At 40.7% G+C, this 16,729-nt stretch overlaps 1 protein-coding gene across 2 annotated transcripts in view; it reads left to right on the top strand.

Annotated features, from left to right (window-relative positions):
* Nucleotides 1–5,065: 5,065 nt before the first annotated feature.
* Nucleotides 5,066–16,729, top strand: part of Ikzf3 (IKAROS family zinc finger 3) — a 77,431-nt gene continuing 65,767 nt past the window's right edge. For both annotated transcript variants that reach the window (XM_048366215.1, XM_048366213.1), the window contains exon 1: nt 5,066–5,421. In XM_048366215.1, coding sequence (XP_048222172.1) covers nt 5,415–5,421 — 7 coding nt within the window. In that variant the 5' untranslated portion in view covers nt 5,066–5,414. The remainder of the gene's footprint in view (nt 5,422–16,729) is intronic.

Genomic DNA, 16,729 nt, shown 5'->3' with positions numbered 1-16,729 from the left:
CCACAGAGCGCGTGCGCGCGTGCTCCCGCCTCGCGGGCGGGGCGGGGCGGGGCGGGGCGAGAGCGCGGCCAGAGCCCCGCCCCCTGGCGCACGCGCGCCAGTGTCGGGCGACCCTGCCTGGGAGCCTCGCGTCGGGCGCCACTTTTCCCGCGCTTACTGAGTGAGGCCGGGACTCGGTGAGTCGTGTGGAAGGGGAGAAGACTAATTAATGGAACCCAGTGCATCCGGGGATTGTATTCGGCGAGAGGGCCTTGTAAGTTTCCAGAAGGCCGGTGATGGCCTTGGGTGGCTAGAGGGATGCATCACCTAAAGAGCTGAGGAAGTGAGAAGCCTGTGAGAAGGTCGCCTGGGAATTCTCTCTTGGGTGTCTTCCCTTGAACTCTGGAGCTGCGCTCCATCAGTTTCACACTCACGCTCGGCTTGGGCCGAAGTGCATTCTTCTGTCCACAACACCAAGACCCCGAAGAGCCACCTTGTGCTCCAGCGAGGCGCCTCCAGGCCTTCCCCACACAAGAGAACCTATTTTTCAGCCTGGAGTATGGGGTGATGGGGAAAACCTCTCCTCCCTGGGCCTCACTGAAAGGTCAGAAGACCTCAGCATCTGCTTTCTTTCCCTGGGGTGCATGCTGAATGCATCTGGGGGTCCATAAGAGAGCCTGCCCTACGTTTGTTTCATGGTTGCTTCTTCAGGCTACGGATTTGGTTGCCTGAAAGTTCTTCTATATTATCTATTTCTTAGCATTGGGACACCAACCCCAGTAGTGGTTTTGAGTAGGCTGCCTAGGTAGAGAGCCCTAAGTTCAGATAGGGTGCGAAATGGTTATTTTGGGTGACATCAAGAGTTTTCAGTTTTATTTCCTTTGAGCCGAGTCAGTATTTAGAATATCTCAGATGGTCCAGGAGCAGCTTTTGTCAGTAATTTCAGTTTTAGTCATTGTTAATTTTACTTGTATAGCATAAGCATGAAATGTGATTCAGTGAGTCAGATCCACCCAGTGTCAGTTATTATGTCTAGATTCAGGGTTTAGTCTCAACTGTTGCCTCCTTAGGGTGATGATAAATAATGAAGACAAACAGACATTCCCTTACATTTTTGATGTTTGTCTTTCCAGTTTTAATAAAAGTTCATTATACATCCACAGTGTGTTATTGACTTCCTAGTTATTGTAAAGTAATTGATCCTTATGAATCTCAACCACATGAGTAGATTGTTTGAAAATACCCACTCTTTAAAAATAAACTTCGCATTTTAGAAGTCTTACACTCACAGAAAAGTGCAAAAATAGTATGGGATTCTCTCATACCTCCTACTCCCAATAATTTTTCCCATTATTAGCATCTTACATTAGTATATTAACATGTTACACTACTATTATTATTTCCGTTGTCAGTCATGAGGCTTGACTTTGGGGCCTGGGGTGCTGTCCCTGAGCTCTTCTGTTCAAGGCTAGTGCTCTACCACTTTGAACCACAGCACCACCTCCAGTTTCCTGGTAGTTCGTTGGAGATAAGAGTCTCACAGGCCTTTCCTGCCCAGCCTGGCTTTGAACTATGATTCTCAGATCTCAGCTTTCTGAGTAGCTATAATTACAGACATGAGCCACCAGCGCCCAGCTTTACATTAGTACTGTTTCTCATAATTAACCAATTTTGACACATTAAAGTACATACTTGTTTAGGTTTCTTTAGACTTTGCCTTAGTTTATCTGCACTAGGATCCCCTCTACGATCCCACATTATATTCAGTTGTGTTTGTCTAGATTTCTGTTGGGTGTGACAATTTCTCAGATTTTTCTTATTTTTGATGATCTTGACCTAGCCTTAAGTAGTTAAGTATTTTGTAGAAAGCCTCTCTATTGGAACTTGTCTGATATTTTTCTTCTCATTAAATAGGATTTTTGTTCTTCTTGTTGTTTGTTGTACTGGTGTTTAACTTAGGTCTTGTGCTTATTAGAATGGTGCTTTACAGATGAGCCTTGCCTCCAGTCTCTTTTGGGAACTAGCTGAGGTAGGGTCTCTATTTTTGCCCAAGCCTACACCTGGACTGCAAAATCCCCTCATTTATGTTTCCTCAGTAGCCCGGATGACAACAAGTGCGTAACATTAAACTCAGTTTCTACCACTGTGATAGGATTTCACAAACTTTTTCTGCGGGGACTGTCTCGGAACCTCTATCTTTCCTATCTTAGCTTCCCATGTAACTGTGATGACAGGGAAATGCCACGCCACTGAACCCAGCTTTTTTTTTGTTTTTTTCCTTAGTCCTGGCATTTGAATAGAGGGCCTGGGCGCTGTCCCTGAGTTTCTTTTGCTCAAGGCCTAGTGCTCTATAACTTGAGCCACAGTGCCACTTCTGGCTTTTTCTGAGTAGTTTGTTGGAGAAAAGAGTCTCACGGACTTTTCTGCCCAGGTTGACTTTGAACTGTGATCCTCAGATCTCAGCCACCTGAGTAGCTAGGATTAGAGGCATGAGCCACCAGTGCCTGGCTGAACCCAGCTTTTTAATGGTTGAGAAGCAGTCTCTTGAATTTTATGGCTGAGCTAGCTTCAAACTGAGATCTCCCTGATCTCAGCTTCCTGAATAGGGGTGGATTATCAAAGCTTAGCTTAAGCATTTTTTAAAGAAGAATGCCTCAGAGATACAGTGACATTCTCATTACATCTTATCAAGGGTATATACACTGAAACTTGCCTTATCATCATTGATTTTAACCATGATCACCAGGCTGTAGTAGTGTTTGTCAGGTTTGTCTACTATAGTTACTTCCTCTCCTCTTTCATACTATATTCCTTGGAAAAATACTATAAACATAATTATATAATTCTATACAACCTACACTTAAAGAGTGGGGATTTATATAGCATCTCTTTTCACATGGGGTAGCTACAAAAATTATTTTAGCTGGCGCCGGTGGCTCATGCCTTTAATCCTATCTACTCAGGAGGCTGAAGTCTGAGAGACTCTTATCTCCTATTGACCACCAGGAAAAAAACAACAAAAAACAACATTTTACTCATTTGCTTTTTGTTGTTGGTGGTGGTCACAGAGCTTGAACTCTGGGCCTGGGTGCTGTTCCTGAGCTCTGTGTGCTCAAGGCTAGCGCTCTACCAGTTTTTTTTTTTTTTTTTTGGCCAGTCCTGGGCCTTGGACTCAGGGCCTGAGCACTGTCCCTGGCTTCTTCCCGCTCAAGGCTAGCACTCTGCCACTTGAGCCACAGCGCCGCTTCTGGCCGTTTTCTGTATATGTGGTGCTGGGGAATCAAACCTAGGGCCCTCTTGCCACTAGGCTATATCCCCAGCCCGCGCTCTACCAGTTTGAGCACTGTAGTGCTCCACAGTTTTCTGGTGGTTATTTGGAGATAAGTGTCTCATGGACTTCCCTGCCAGAGCTGGCTTCAAACTATGATCCTCAGATCTCAGACTTCTGAGTAGCTAGGCGTGAGCCACCTGTGTCTGGCTTACCCATCTACTTTTTATCTAATTGGGAGTTTCTCTGTGCAGTGTGGAATAGTAAGTATTGGACTAAGTAAACTAAGTATAGTGTAGTAACACATTCCACTGTTATATATATAAACACGGTAATGGAAGATAAAGTTTCTTTGTAACTGCGTGTATGTGAGTCTTGAAGTTGGAACTCAGGGTCTGGGTGTTGCCTCGGAGCTTTTTTCAGTCAAGGCTAGCACTCTACCACTTGAACTACAGCTCCACTTCCAGCTTTTTGGTGGTTAGTCATAGATAAGAGTCTTATAGACTTGTTTGTCCCGACTACTTTAAAGTGCGATCCTCAGATCTCAGCCTCCTGAGTATCTAGGATTACAAGCATGAGCCACCAGTGTCCAGCTTCTTTATAACTTTTTAAAATAACCAATTAACGATTCATCCTCACTATCCCTGTGAAAGCTTATAGTTCCTCTTCCGCTGCATTTGATGTGCTATTTTTGCTTTTAGAAACTAACAAACAACAAATTTCCTCTTTCAGTACTAAAATTAAAGCCAATGTTTAGAGTATTTCTCTGAAACATATTATCCTAGGAACTCTATCTCATGCAGCTATAGAAATGCTACTGTGATGTGATCTTAAAGCAAAGCCAGTGCAAGTCAGTCACTTTATATATTTGTGTATATAAATGTATTAGATATGTACATATCTACACATATTACATCATTAGATATATCATTAGATGAGATGTCATGTACATAATGACATACATATATGTTACATATGTATAATACAGCAACCTACACCAAAGTGCTATTTAAAAACCAAAATTAATAAAATTACAGTGTGTATACTTTTGCTATTAGGTATGAGTTTCTTTAGCCCTCAACCTTAAGTCGCAAATATATTTCTATACACTAAAGATACAGTGTTGTAACAAAGATGCCAGTGGAACTGTATATGGATTGTCTTCTTAACACATTGGAAGGACTCAACAGAATAAAGTGTCTTAATTCTTCAGTGTGAAGAGAAATTCTGCTTTTAAAAATGGTAGTATTTATCCTTTCTCCTTCCTACAGTCCAGTCAAGTAGGGTGTTGGATGGGGGATGTTGACTGGTTCATCTCTATGGACCACCATTTTTCTCTTGGCTTAACTACTCCCTCCAACCTCCACTTTCTTTATTTACTTTTCCAATACTTCATATATATATATATATAGTAAGGTGTCCTATTTAAAAGAAAGCACATCGAATTGTACTTTGTGAGTCGTGGCAAACCAATCAACCCACAAGAGAGTTGCTCCCCCAAACTACAAAATTGGATTTGATTATAAAGTTTCCCCCAAACGCTTCTGCACCAAGTATATTTTTCTTCCTGAAAACTCGGACCAAGAACTTGGATGCCTGTGAAGTGAAGATCCGAAGAAGAAAAAGGAACCCTGCCCACCCCACACCTTCCCACACCCCCAAAGCCACACTTGCAGCGAAGCGAATTCTCATTAATGGTATTCATAGCTACTACCATCCCCAACTCACACCCAAAGTTCCAGGCTTTTCACAAGCAAGACCACTGGCTTGGAGCTCGGGCTCGCCCAGGGCGCGCGGTGGATGCAGATCCCATCCCGCCCCCCCCCCCCCCCCCCCCGCCACGGGATCCCGGCCCTCGTTCACCCGTTAGTCTCCTAAAATAGACACCCCGAGGCAGTTACTGATGCACCGTTTCCATGCTTTGGGGGTTCCTCCGGTGTGACCAGAAAAGGGGCTGAAGGTGCCCAACCCGCGTCCTTTAAAGCCTCCGCCAGCCAGCGCCGCTGTAACCTCGCGCACCGGCAGGGCGCCCGCTGCTCCGACGCGCGCCACGGGACCCCGGGACTCCCCGCCCCGGGAATCTCCGGCAACCACGGGGCCGGAGCACGTGGAGCGGCCGGGGAGCCTGAGCTGCAGCTCCAGCCCAGCGCGGCAGCCCGGCGTGGACATGGAAGGTGGGTGAGCCTCCTGCAGCCCCCCGGGGGTGGGGTGGGGTGGGGTGGGGTAGGGGGGATGGTCTCGGGGAAGCTCCAGCGGTGCGCGCCGCCGGGCTTCCTCCTGCGGCTATCGTTTTGCTTCTGTCTATTTCTTCTGTCAAAAGTAAAAAAGAAAAGAAGAAGAAGAAGAAGAAGAAAAAGTATTTCGGCGGGTCGTTTTCTCAACACACCTCCTTTCCCAACCCGGCCAAAGGGATCGCTTGTGTCCGCGGTTTTCGTTCTTGAGGGCGGTTCGTCAGCCCTCGCGGGTTCGGGGAGCTCGAGCCCTAAGTCTGCCGGGGAAGGAAGGGCGCGTGTGGGGCGCCCCGGAGTTGGCCGCAGGTGGGAATCCAGCCGTGCTTGGGCAAGGCCGTTTTTGTTTTTTTTCTCATTCGGGGCCTCTGGAAGGAGAGGAGCCGGAGTGGCTTGCTCGGAAGGGAAGGTAACTTGCCCCCCACCCCCTGGCCTTTCTTCCAAGGGGCAAACACTGTCCTAGCCCAGAGGCACGCTTTACACTGATGGCCAGGTCCGGTGACCTTGAAACTCCCATCTGCTCTTAACTGAGCAGATAATCAGATGCAAGTTCAGGGCTGCATTCGACTTAATTTAGGACGTCTATGAAACTCTCCTTGCTGCACACAATTTGGGGGAGTTATGTACTTCCTTGGGTTCACTACCATTTCCCAACCGCTGCGGGACTTCCATCGTGTTTTTCGAGAAGTGTTTCTAAAATTTTGAAAATGGCAGCTGTATCTCAACTTCGAGGAGGAGGTACAATTTAGAATAACAGAATTTGAGAATAGTATATACATATATAGTATATACTATATGTACTATATATACTATATATATATATATAAATACTAAAAAACTGGGCAGTGATGCTTAACTAAAATGTAAAGTCGACAAATATTATGAAAATACTGGGTATTTTCCTCACAATAATCTCAGGATCTCCCCATTGACAGTGAACCTTGCTTGAGCTTTGATATCTTTAGTTCTAGAGTTAATGGAAACATGATTAAGTACTTTGGCTCATGGACAAAAGTGGTAGTTTCGTTGCACTATATAAATGTAGCAGTGCAATCTTAAACCCTCAGTTTGTACATGGTCATGCTTACTTTTTTTGTTTTGCACTGCCTTAACCCCTGTAAGTATTTTTTCTTCTAAGTGCTAAATGATAATTCAACGAACAGTAGTGCATACTTAGCAAATAGAAAGTTTTAAAAAGTGATCATACATTAGTTGTAAGGGGTTTCATTGTGACATTTCTACACAGCGTACAGCGTATCCTGATCTACCGCACCCTACCACTGTCCTGTATCTTACTTCTTAAAACAATTTCAGCAGGTTTCATTGTTCTGAGTAGAAACTTTTAAATGGACATTATTGAATAATGCTTCAAGTAGTTTCTCGTGTGGAAAATTCTCTATGTCTTTTGTGTTATAATTATCAGGGTTAAAAAAACTTTAAAAAGTTTGCATTTTATTTTATCCAAGTACATTTTACACACCTATGGAAATGTCAGAATGAAACTCCTTTGTACAATTAATATATGCTGATATTTAAAAAATCACCTTTTGGATATTTAAATAACGGCTTATGAAGTATAATTCTTAACACCTATAAGTTTTTATTGGCTAAGAACAGTTTTAAAAGGTTGGGGTGTGGGAAAATTATTTTTTTCAAAAGCTCTCATGCTTTAATTATTACAAATAATTAATTTACCTTTGTGAAGTTATAAATCAACTCTAGCACTATTTTTCTTAGTTTTAAGCACATCATTTATCAAAATAACATACAGTCATATAAATCCATAGAAACTATAAATATTGCCAAATTCATTTATCCAAGGCAAAATAAACTAAACTAAATAAAGTCTTTTATGGTGTGTCCTAATAGACTTTTAGATAAGACTCATAAAGACTCTGAAGAGGGAAGGAGTGAGGAATTTATAGACTTTAAAAGGGACAGAATATAGGTCAATAATTTTAAAAGTTATGAGTTTAGGTAATTATATTGAGATTCGTAGATCCAGAATGGTGGATGGTATATAGTGTGCTTCATGCAAAAACTTAATGATCACAATGAAAAATAAGAGCTTAATGTTGGGCTTGGTAATTCTAGCACTAAGTCCTGGATACAGTAAAATAAAAAATATATAAAAAGTTCATTGTAGTCACCTCCAACTCATATTTTCCACACTTAAAATACTTAATAACATCTTGATATTTTCATCTCATTCTAGCATAGAGATTTGACCTGTAAAATACACCTCTTTCAGTAATGTATGAGGTGAGGCATTTATATCCTTGCCTAATTTGGTGGTTGAACCAACATACTAATTTATTGTAAAATGTAAGACTAGGGACAGTCATTCTTTCAGTAATATAAAAACATTTTTAATTTATTGTAATTTTCATTCACGAAGAGTATCAAAAGCTATAACTTTTGTCTTTTCTCACAGTGACCTAAAACATTTGCTATCCAAAGATCACACCAGTAAATTTTCTTTTTTGTGCTATATTAATGTCACTTTAACAGGTATGATTGAGAAATTAGATGGTTCACAATATCGAATGTCACAGATAGTAGCAGATTTCTCATTTAATATACAGTCTTTAACAGTTTGAGTAGCCTCTTGCTTTATAAACTAGGTATAGAGCAGATACCTTCATTTTCAGTAATCCTTTGTCTCTGTGGGTCACAATTAAGATGATTAGGTAATATATTGTTCTTTAGTTTATTCTTATGGGTTATTTTAAACTGTGCAGAGCTGAATGCTCTACACTAAATATTCCCAGTTAGTGTGTGTGTGTGTATGTGTGTGTATGTGTGTGTGTGTTCAAGTCCTGGGGCTTGAACTCTGGTCCTGAGCTTCTTTTGCTCATGGTGAGCACTCTACTACTTGAGCCAAAGTGCCATTTCCTACTTTTTTTTTTTTTGAGAATTTATTGGAGACAAGAGTCTCACGGAGTTTCCTGCCTGGGATGGCTTCAAATCACAATCCTCAGATCTCAGCCTCCTGAGTAGCTAGGATTACAGGCGTGAGCCAGTGGTGCCCAACTTCTTTTCTTGATATCAACTTTTGCACATGCCTGGGGTAGCTATTTTTAATTTCCAGGCCCTTTTCTATGTTCTGGATGGTTGAGATGAACAGATTTAACTTCCAGGTGGTGTTTTCTTGCCCTCCGTTGTGAGTGTATGGGCGTTGAAATGGCAGCGTTTTAGGGAACTATGGGCACAGAAAGGCCATGAGGTGCTGGGGTAGAAAATAGTTTGTTAAAGTTTCTGTTCACACCTCCTGTAGTCTACCAAGCTACTTCACACTTCCATATCTCTGCTAACATTTTTCACCATATGCACTGTTGGTTGCATGTTGATCTTTCAGGACTCCACTCAGGCACGCATCATGGCTACCAAATCTCTACTGATGACCTCTTCCTAGTACTCTATGATGGTGACCCCTTCCGAGTCCCTCACCTCCCTCACCCAGGGGAAGAGGTTCTATTTTTGTGGATACATATTCATTTATTTTATTAGCATCCATTGTTGTATAAGGGGAGGGGGTTCCTACTGGGACATTTCCACACATGTATACAATGCATCAATGCATTCTCACCTTCTCTATCACTTGCCCCTACTTAAAATTTCAGCAGGTTTCATGGTTCTTTTTTTTTCATCTATGAGAATAAACTATATGGACCATATTCATACTTATTCGCCTACTTTTTTAGTCCTCCCTTCTCCAGCTGGTGCCCACCTGTTTTAGTTTTCTGTTTTTCCGTGTGTGTGTGTGTGTGTGTGTGTGTGTGTGTGTGCATGCACATGCACCTGTATGCATGTGTTAGCTGCACCAAGGGAAAACTATTTATTGATTTGGTATTTATTCCTTCTCTGGTCTTTAGGCTTTGGAGAGCAGAGGTTAGAGGGTCTTTGCTTGTCTTGTTTTGTGTATGTGTATGCCGGCCCTGAGGATTGAACTCAGGGCCTGGGCCCTGTCCTTGAGCTTTTCTTTTTTCTCAAGGCTAGTACTCTACCACTGAGCCACAGTTGTACTTATAGCCTTTTGGTAGTTAATTACATATGAGAGTCTCATGGAATTTCCTGCCTAGGCTATCTTCAAACCTCGATCCTCAAATCTCAGCCTCCTGAATAGCTAAGATTGTAGCTACGAGCAACCAGTGCCCAGCCCCAGCTTGATTTTCATGTTCAAAAGTAAAGAAGATGAATGTTAAGTATTTTTAGTGATTCAACTTTCAAATCGATTACTTATCTTTCTTTTTTTCCCCCCCAAAATGTCTTGTTTAATTAAAACTCATTGTGAGCTCAGTGGAACACTTGCCTAGCATTTATAAAGCCAAAAAAACAAAAACAAAACACCCCAAATTCTCAACACTGCAAAATAAAAAAATCTGAAGTAATAAGGTGAAGCACTCGTAAATGGCAAGAGTGTTTTATATGTATTATCTTCTGTTTTCCACATTTGCAAATAAGACAAAATTCAGAAATGATTAATGTGTGGAAACTGATGGATAAAGCTGAATTTTTTAAATCTAGAATTAACACTAGGTTCAAGTTTTTGTCTACTAAAACAATCTTCCTATTCTCATTGTTTGACTTTTTAGTATATTACCTATTTCAAAAAGAAAAGGTGGTACTGGGGTATGAATTCAAAGTCTCTGGCTTGCTCACTTGGTTCTCTGCCACTTGAGCCACACCTCAGTAATATTTAATATTATTATAGATTACTAAGATGCCCCTTTACCTGTTTTATATACAGTAATACATCTAAGATTTTATTTGAAAAGACAAAATGCCTTAAAAAAAAATAAAAAGGCTCCACCAGGCACCGCACGCCTGTAATCCTGGCTACTCAGGAGGCTGAGATCTAAGGGTCATGGTTCAAAGCCAGCCTGGGCAGGAAAGTCCGTGAGACTCTTATCTCCAATAAACTACCAAAATAGCCAGAAGTGGAGCTATGGCTCAAGTGGTAGAGCACTAGCTTTGAGCAAAAAAAATTAAAAAGCTCAGGGGCAGCACCAAGGTCCTGAGTTCAAGCCTCAGGACTGGCACGCGCGGACACACACACACACACACACACAGCTCAAAACTACTGATACCAGCAGGCAATACAGCTGTAGAAATTAAAGCCATGATCTCTACAGCTAAACAACTTTTTTTTTTTGCCAGTCCTGGGGCTTGAACTCAGGGCCTGAGCACTGTCCCTGGCTTCTTTTTGCTCAAGGCTAGCACTCTACCACTTGGACCACAGCACCACTTCTGTCTTTTTCTATATATGTGGTTGAGGGATCGAACCCAGGGCTTCATGTATACAAGGCGAGCACTTTACCACTAGGTCATACTCCCAGCCCCCTAAACAACTTTTTAAAGGTAAATTTTGAAAAATTTTATGAAGGGGATGTACAGAGTAGATAAAGGTTTTTTTTTGTTATTTTTTGTCCCCTCCCCCCCCAGTACAACCCAAGATGTTGTACTTTCTAGGCAAGTGCCCCTGAGTTACATCCCAGCCTAGATAAAGTTTTATAACTCCATTTTGGTGTTGTGGATGTCAGGCTACACCAAAGTTGAGAAATAGGCCATTAACTCACAAGAAATACTCATCTAAAGCGATTTTGTCCTGATGGACTCAGAGGGGTCAGGAAAGAGAAATTATACCCATGACTGGTTCTCTACCTCTTTGATTTGTGAATCATTGCTGTAGGACACAAGAGTCCCTTGACCATCCTAACCCATTTACTTCTGCTTGCTATTGTAAAAACAAAACCTCCTAGAATGAAGGAGAATATCTTGGTGAGTAGATGAAAAAATTAGCATGAAATAGCATTTTAGCACTTTTCATACATCCTAGCAATAAAAGTTGTAAACTTGAAAAGCAAGACATCAATATAAAATAGACCCTTGACATTTACGAATGTGACCAGCTGTTTTTGGAGCCTTTGCAGATTGCCTTGGAAGAACATAATACATGATAATTTGTAATATAATAGTTCCTAGAAAGATTTGTGTGTGCATGCGTGTGTGTGTGAGTGTGTGTGTGTACTTCTTCTCAACTGTGAATTAGTGGTGTTAGGGGACTAGAATTCACAGGCAAGCACATGTACCAAGCCAAACACAATTCAATGAAAGTCATTTGTAGTTTCTGAGAGGACCCCATAGATGGCCATTATAATATACCTCAGGGACCTAATGCATTTTTAAAAATAGCGAAATTTAATTTATATGAATTAACAATTAACAATTGAATAAATTTATAGATATATGTATATATCTATATATTTGTGTGTGTGCCAGTACTGGGTCTTGAACTCAGGGCGTTGGTGCTGTCCTTGAGCTTCTTTTGTTCGAGGCTAGCATTCTACCATTTGAGCCACAGCTCCACTTCTGGCTTTTTTGGTAGTTTTGCATTTCTAAAAAAGAAATGTACTCTTTACTTGACTTAGGTAACTGTAACCCCTCTGTACATCACCTTTATAGTAACAGTAAAAAGTAAATTAAAAAATTTAAAAAGAGGGGGCTGGGAGTATGGCCTAGTGGTAAGAGTGCTTGCCTTGTATACATGAAGCCCTGGGTTTGATTCCTCAGCACCACATATATAGAAAAGGCCAGAAGTGGCACTGTGGCTCAAGTGGCAGTGTGCTAGCCTTGAGTAAAAAGAAGCCAGGGAGAATGCTCAGGCCCTGAGTTCAAGCCCCAGGACTGGCAAATAAATAAATTTAATTTAATTTAAAAAATTTAAAAAGAAAGTCTCACAGGCTTTCCTGACCAGGCTGGCTTTGAACTGCAACCCTCAGGTCTTAGCCTCCTGGATAGCTAGTATTCAGGTGTGAGCCACCAGCACTTAGCCTGAACAAGTTTATGTGAAAATTCCAGTACCGGTACAGAAACTGATACAGAATTCAGGGGAGGAGCATACTCACGAAGGAGTGGGTGGCTAGTTATGTTGAATGTAGCTAAGAAAATGGGGTTAAAAAGGGTGAGCTGACTTTGGCCACATGAAATTTGCTAGTAATCCTGTCAAAGAGGGTTTCTGGGGAGTAATAGGGAAAGAAACTCAATTGAAGTAGTTAAAGTAGAAATGGGAATAGAGGAAGTAGGAATGTTGACAATAGGCCAGTTTTTCCAGAACTTTGGCTATGAAATAAAGAAATCAGTGCAGGTACTGCTGGAGGCAAAGGTGGATTAAGATGATTTTTTTTTCTATAGATGAGTAACATTTGCACAATCTGAATCTTAAGTTTATTGAAAAAAAAAGAGTAAAAATGAATGGGCTAGTGATATGGCCTAGTGGTAGAGTGCTTCCATCATATATGTGAAGCCCTGGGTTTGATTCTCAGCACCACATAGATAGAAAATGGCCAGAAGAGGCGCTGTGGCTCAAGTGGTAGAGTGCTAGCCTTGAGCAAAAAGAAGCCAGGGACAGTGCTCAGGCATTGAGTTCAAGCCCCAGGACTGGCAAAAAGAAAAAAGAAAAAAAAAAAGATCTAAATTAAAACAGATTTGACATCCCAATTTTCAGGGGTGGTTTGAAAATTAACTATCACAGAAATAGCTTCATATGTGGTTGGGGTATAGTCAGTTTTGTGGCACTGCCACACAAAAAGCTACTTAAGAAGAAAAAAGGTTGGGGTTGGAGGCATGGCTCAGGTGGCAGGGCACCTGCCAATGAGCAAAAATGTCAGATACCAAGTTTGAATCCAGTTTGAACAATAAAAAATTTGAACAATAGACAAATTTTTTTTAAGGAAGAAAAGTTTATTTCACTCATTGTTTTAGAGGTTTAGAGTTCAGGATTAGGCAGCTGTGGTGAGAGTGGTGCATGGCATTGCTAAGAACAAGTGGTCGTGCCTCCAGCCAGAAAGAGTGGGGGTGGGTCTTCTCCTTTCATAACCTAGGTATTCCATGGAAGCCAAATGAATCCTTTTTTAGGGCAGTGTCCTTGGTGATTTAAGAACCTTCTACTAGGCCCTACCTCTTAATGGTTCCATCAATCTCCCAATCCCACCACCCTGAGAACCAAGCTGCTAACACATGGTCCTGTGGAGACATTCAAGCCACATCCAAATAATCTGTAAATTAATGTCCACAGTAGGGGAGCAATTTAAGCTTCATGGAGCATTTGGTGGGTGGATAGTGTATATATAATAAAGGGTCTGTAGCAAAGCCATGAAAAATGCTTGACATTTTATATTTTCTTCAAAGGGGGAAGATGCTGATATAATTATATTTCTAAGGTTTAGAAATCTAAATATTTGAGGCTGTGTGTTCATTAGACTTCTAAAAGAATATTAAGTAGTAGCATATATTATAAAGTACATGCATTATGTATGTAACTTGATTCTGTTTTACATATATATGGCCTTCCAGATCAAGATAAGTATAATTTGTATCACTTTAAAAAGTTTCCTTTTGGGGTTGAAGGCATGGCTCAGGTCCTTGCCAAAGACCTATACGTATCAGATACCAAGTTCGAATTCCAGTCTCAGACAAAACAGAAAGAAGTTTCCTTGTGCTCATTTAATGGTCAATATTCCTTTGTCCCCCAGTTAAACACTATACAGACTTCTATTATCATTAATTTATTTTACTTGTTCTGGAATTCCATATAAATTTAATTTTATAGTAGGCACTTTTTTGTGAATATCTAGGTTCTTTTCCTCAACAAGATTTTTTTTTTTTTGGCCAGTCCTGGGGCTTGGACTCAGGGCCTGAGCACTGTCCCTGGCTTCCTTTTTGCTCAAGGCTAGCACTCTGCCACTTGAGGCACAGCGCCACTTCTGGCCGTTTTCTGTATATGTGGTGCTGGGGTATCGAACCCAGGGCCTCATGGATATGAGGCAAGCTCTCTCGCCACTAGGCCATATCCCCAGCCTCTCAACAAGATTTTTGAGATCTACACATGCTTTTATATATACTAGTAGTTCAATATTATTGTATACTGTGATTATACCACAATGTATTGATTTGTTTTTTTGCTGTTGGTGGACATGTTTCATATTTCTAGTGTTTTGACCTTGTTATGAATATTCTTATTTTTGTCTTTCAATAGACATATATATCCATGCGGCTTGAATATAGGGTGAAGACTAGCACTTCTAGGTCATAAGGTAGATATTTTTAGCTTTGATAACTACCACCAATCAAATTTCAGTGATTGAACCAATTTACCCTCCCACTACCAATGTCTGAGAGTCCCACTTAATTCTACATTTTGTTGATACTTAACTATTGTCAGTCTTTTTCATTTTAGCCATTATGGTAGGTGAAGAGTAAGTAGTATTTCATTGTGATGTTGGGTACCTTTTCTTAATGTTTATTGGCCTTTTGGATATTTTTTTCCTGAAGTGTCTAAAGTGTTGTAGCCACTGGAGTTTTGCTTGCTTTAAAAAAAGTTGTCTTTTTCTAAATAAATGATTTTGTAAGCATTTTGAAATTATTTTGGAAATAGCTAATTTGTGATCAGTGTATTGCAAATATATTGTCTCACTTTATAACTTATTAATCAATTTGATAAATAGAATTTCCAATTTCAATGGAGACAAACATAAATTATTTTTCTTTGGCGATTAAATGTTTTCTGTGTCATGTTTAGAAATCTTAGCTTACTTTAAAGCCATGAACACGTTCTATGTTGTCATTCTCTAGAAGTTTGATTGTTTCACAGTTTGTTAATTACACACTTTAAATTACAGATTCTGGTTTTGGTTTTAGTTATTTTACCACAAATCTAGGCAGTTTACAGTTTTTAAAAGGCCTCACTTTGAATATACTGGGTTCAGTAATTTTCCTTTAGGAAGTGGTGCTGTGGCTCAAGTGGTAGAGTGCTAGCCTTGAGCTGAAGGGCTCAGAGACAGCGCCGAGGCCGAGTTCAAGCCCCATGACCAACAAAAAAAAATTTTTTTTTAAATTTCCTTTAAATAACACTAACATGGAGAGTCCATTTTTTCTTTTTCTCTATATGTTCATTTGATGGCATGTGATATCCACAGTTAAGTGGGAATGTATTTTTTTTTGACAATGTAAAACTAACTCACCTAACCAGAAAATATAGTAGGCACTGAGTTTGTTTCTTAGGCTTTGATTGTTAGCAATTCATCCTTGCCCAGTCTATAATGATGTCATCAGGCATTTGATCTAAAGGGAAAAAAGCAAGACCTTAACTAAAAGAATAGGATAGAAAGAATGAATGAATGTTAACATGGACTGTATTTGATCTGGAGTCCTTAGCCTAATAGTCTTGATATTTCTTAACCTTTTACTTTAGTCCAAGTAAGTAAGGAAGCATTTTGTGACTAGAGGGATTATTCTTGCTCTAAGACATGATCTTTGTCTATCTTCCCTTCCCCTCAATCAACAATAACACAAAATTATTCAGTTGAGGTATTTGAAATTAGTGGGATCTAAAAATCTCTCTGGTCCTGGCCTTCTAATATCTCTGATCTATATAGAAAAGCATTTAAAATGCAATTTTAATTCTGTGAAACTCAAGAGAAGAATCCTGATTCAGTGTATGTGTGGGGGCTGGGGGTATACTGCCGGTACTGGGACTTGAACTCAAGGCCTTGTGATCTCCCTTGGCTTTTTTCCTTATCCTTTATGTTAAAGGCTGGTTCTCTACTTTCAATTTTTTTTTGTTTTGGTTGGTTGTGGGGCTTGAACTCAGGGCCTGGGCACTGTCCCTGAGCAATTTGCTCAATGTTAGCACTCTACCACTCTGAGCCACAGTGCCACTTCTGGTTTTTGAGTGGTTAATTGGAGATAAGAGTCTCATGGCTACTTTTCTGCCTGGGCTGGCCTCTTGAGTGGCTAGCATTACAGGCGTGAGCCACTGGTGCCTGGCCCTAACTTTGAATATTTTGGTGGCTAATGGGAGATAAGAGTGTCTCAAATTTGTCTTCCCCAGGCTGGATTCAAACCTTGATCCTCAGATCTCAGCTTCTTGACTGTTTAGGATTACAGGTGTGAGCTACCAACACCTGGTAGATCTTCATTTGTTAATAGGTCACAGAGACTGTGTGCTTGAACACAGGGTCTTTGTTGTTATTGTTGTTATTTTTTAAATTTTTTGCATCCTGTCTGTAAAATTAGTGAAATAATAAATGCCACTGCATCTGTTTCTCTTCCGACAATACCATGAGGTAAAAAGAAATCTCATTGCACCACTGGGATGAGTGCAGGTGCTATGCCTTGTGAAGGACCACACACCAACAAAAAGAGGTTCGGAAGAAAGCCCTCACCATGGCCAGAGAATTTTCCCTGTGTGTAC

This window comes from Perognathus longimembris, chromosome 17 (genome assembly GCF_023159225.1).
Source record: "Perognathus longimembris pacificus isolate PPM17 chromosome 17, ASM2315922v1, whole genome shotgun sequence".
In the NCBI taxonomy this organism is placed as follows: domain Eukaryota; kingdom Metazoa; phylum Chordata; class Mammalia; order Rodentia; family Heteromyidae; genus Perognathus; species Perognathus longimembris.
This window is presented reverse-complemented; position numbering and strand designations above follow the sequence as displayed.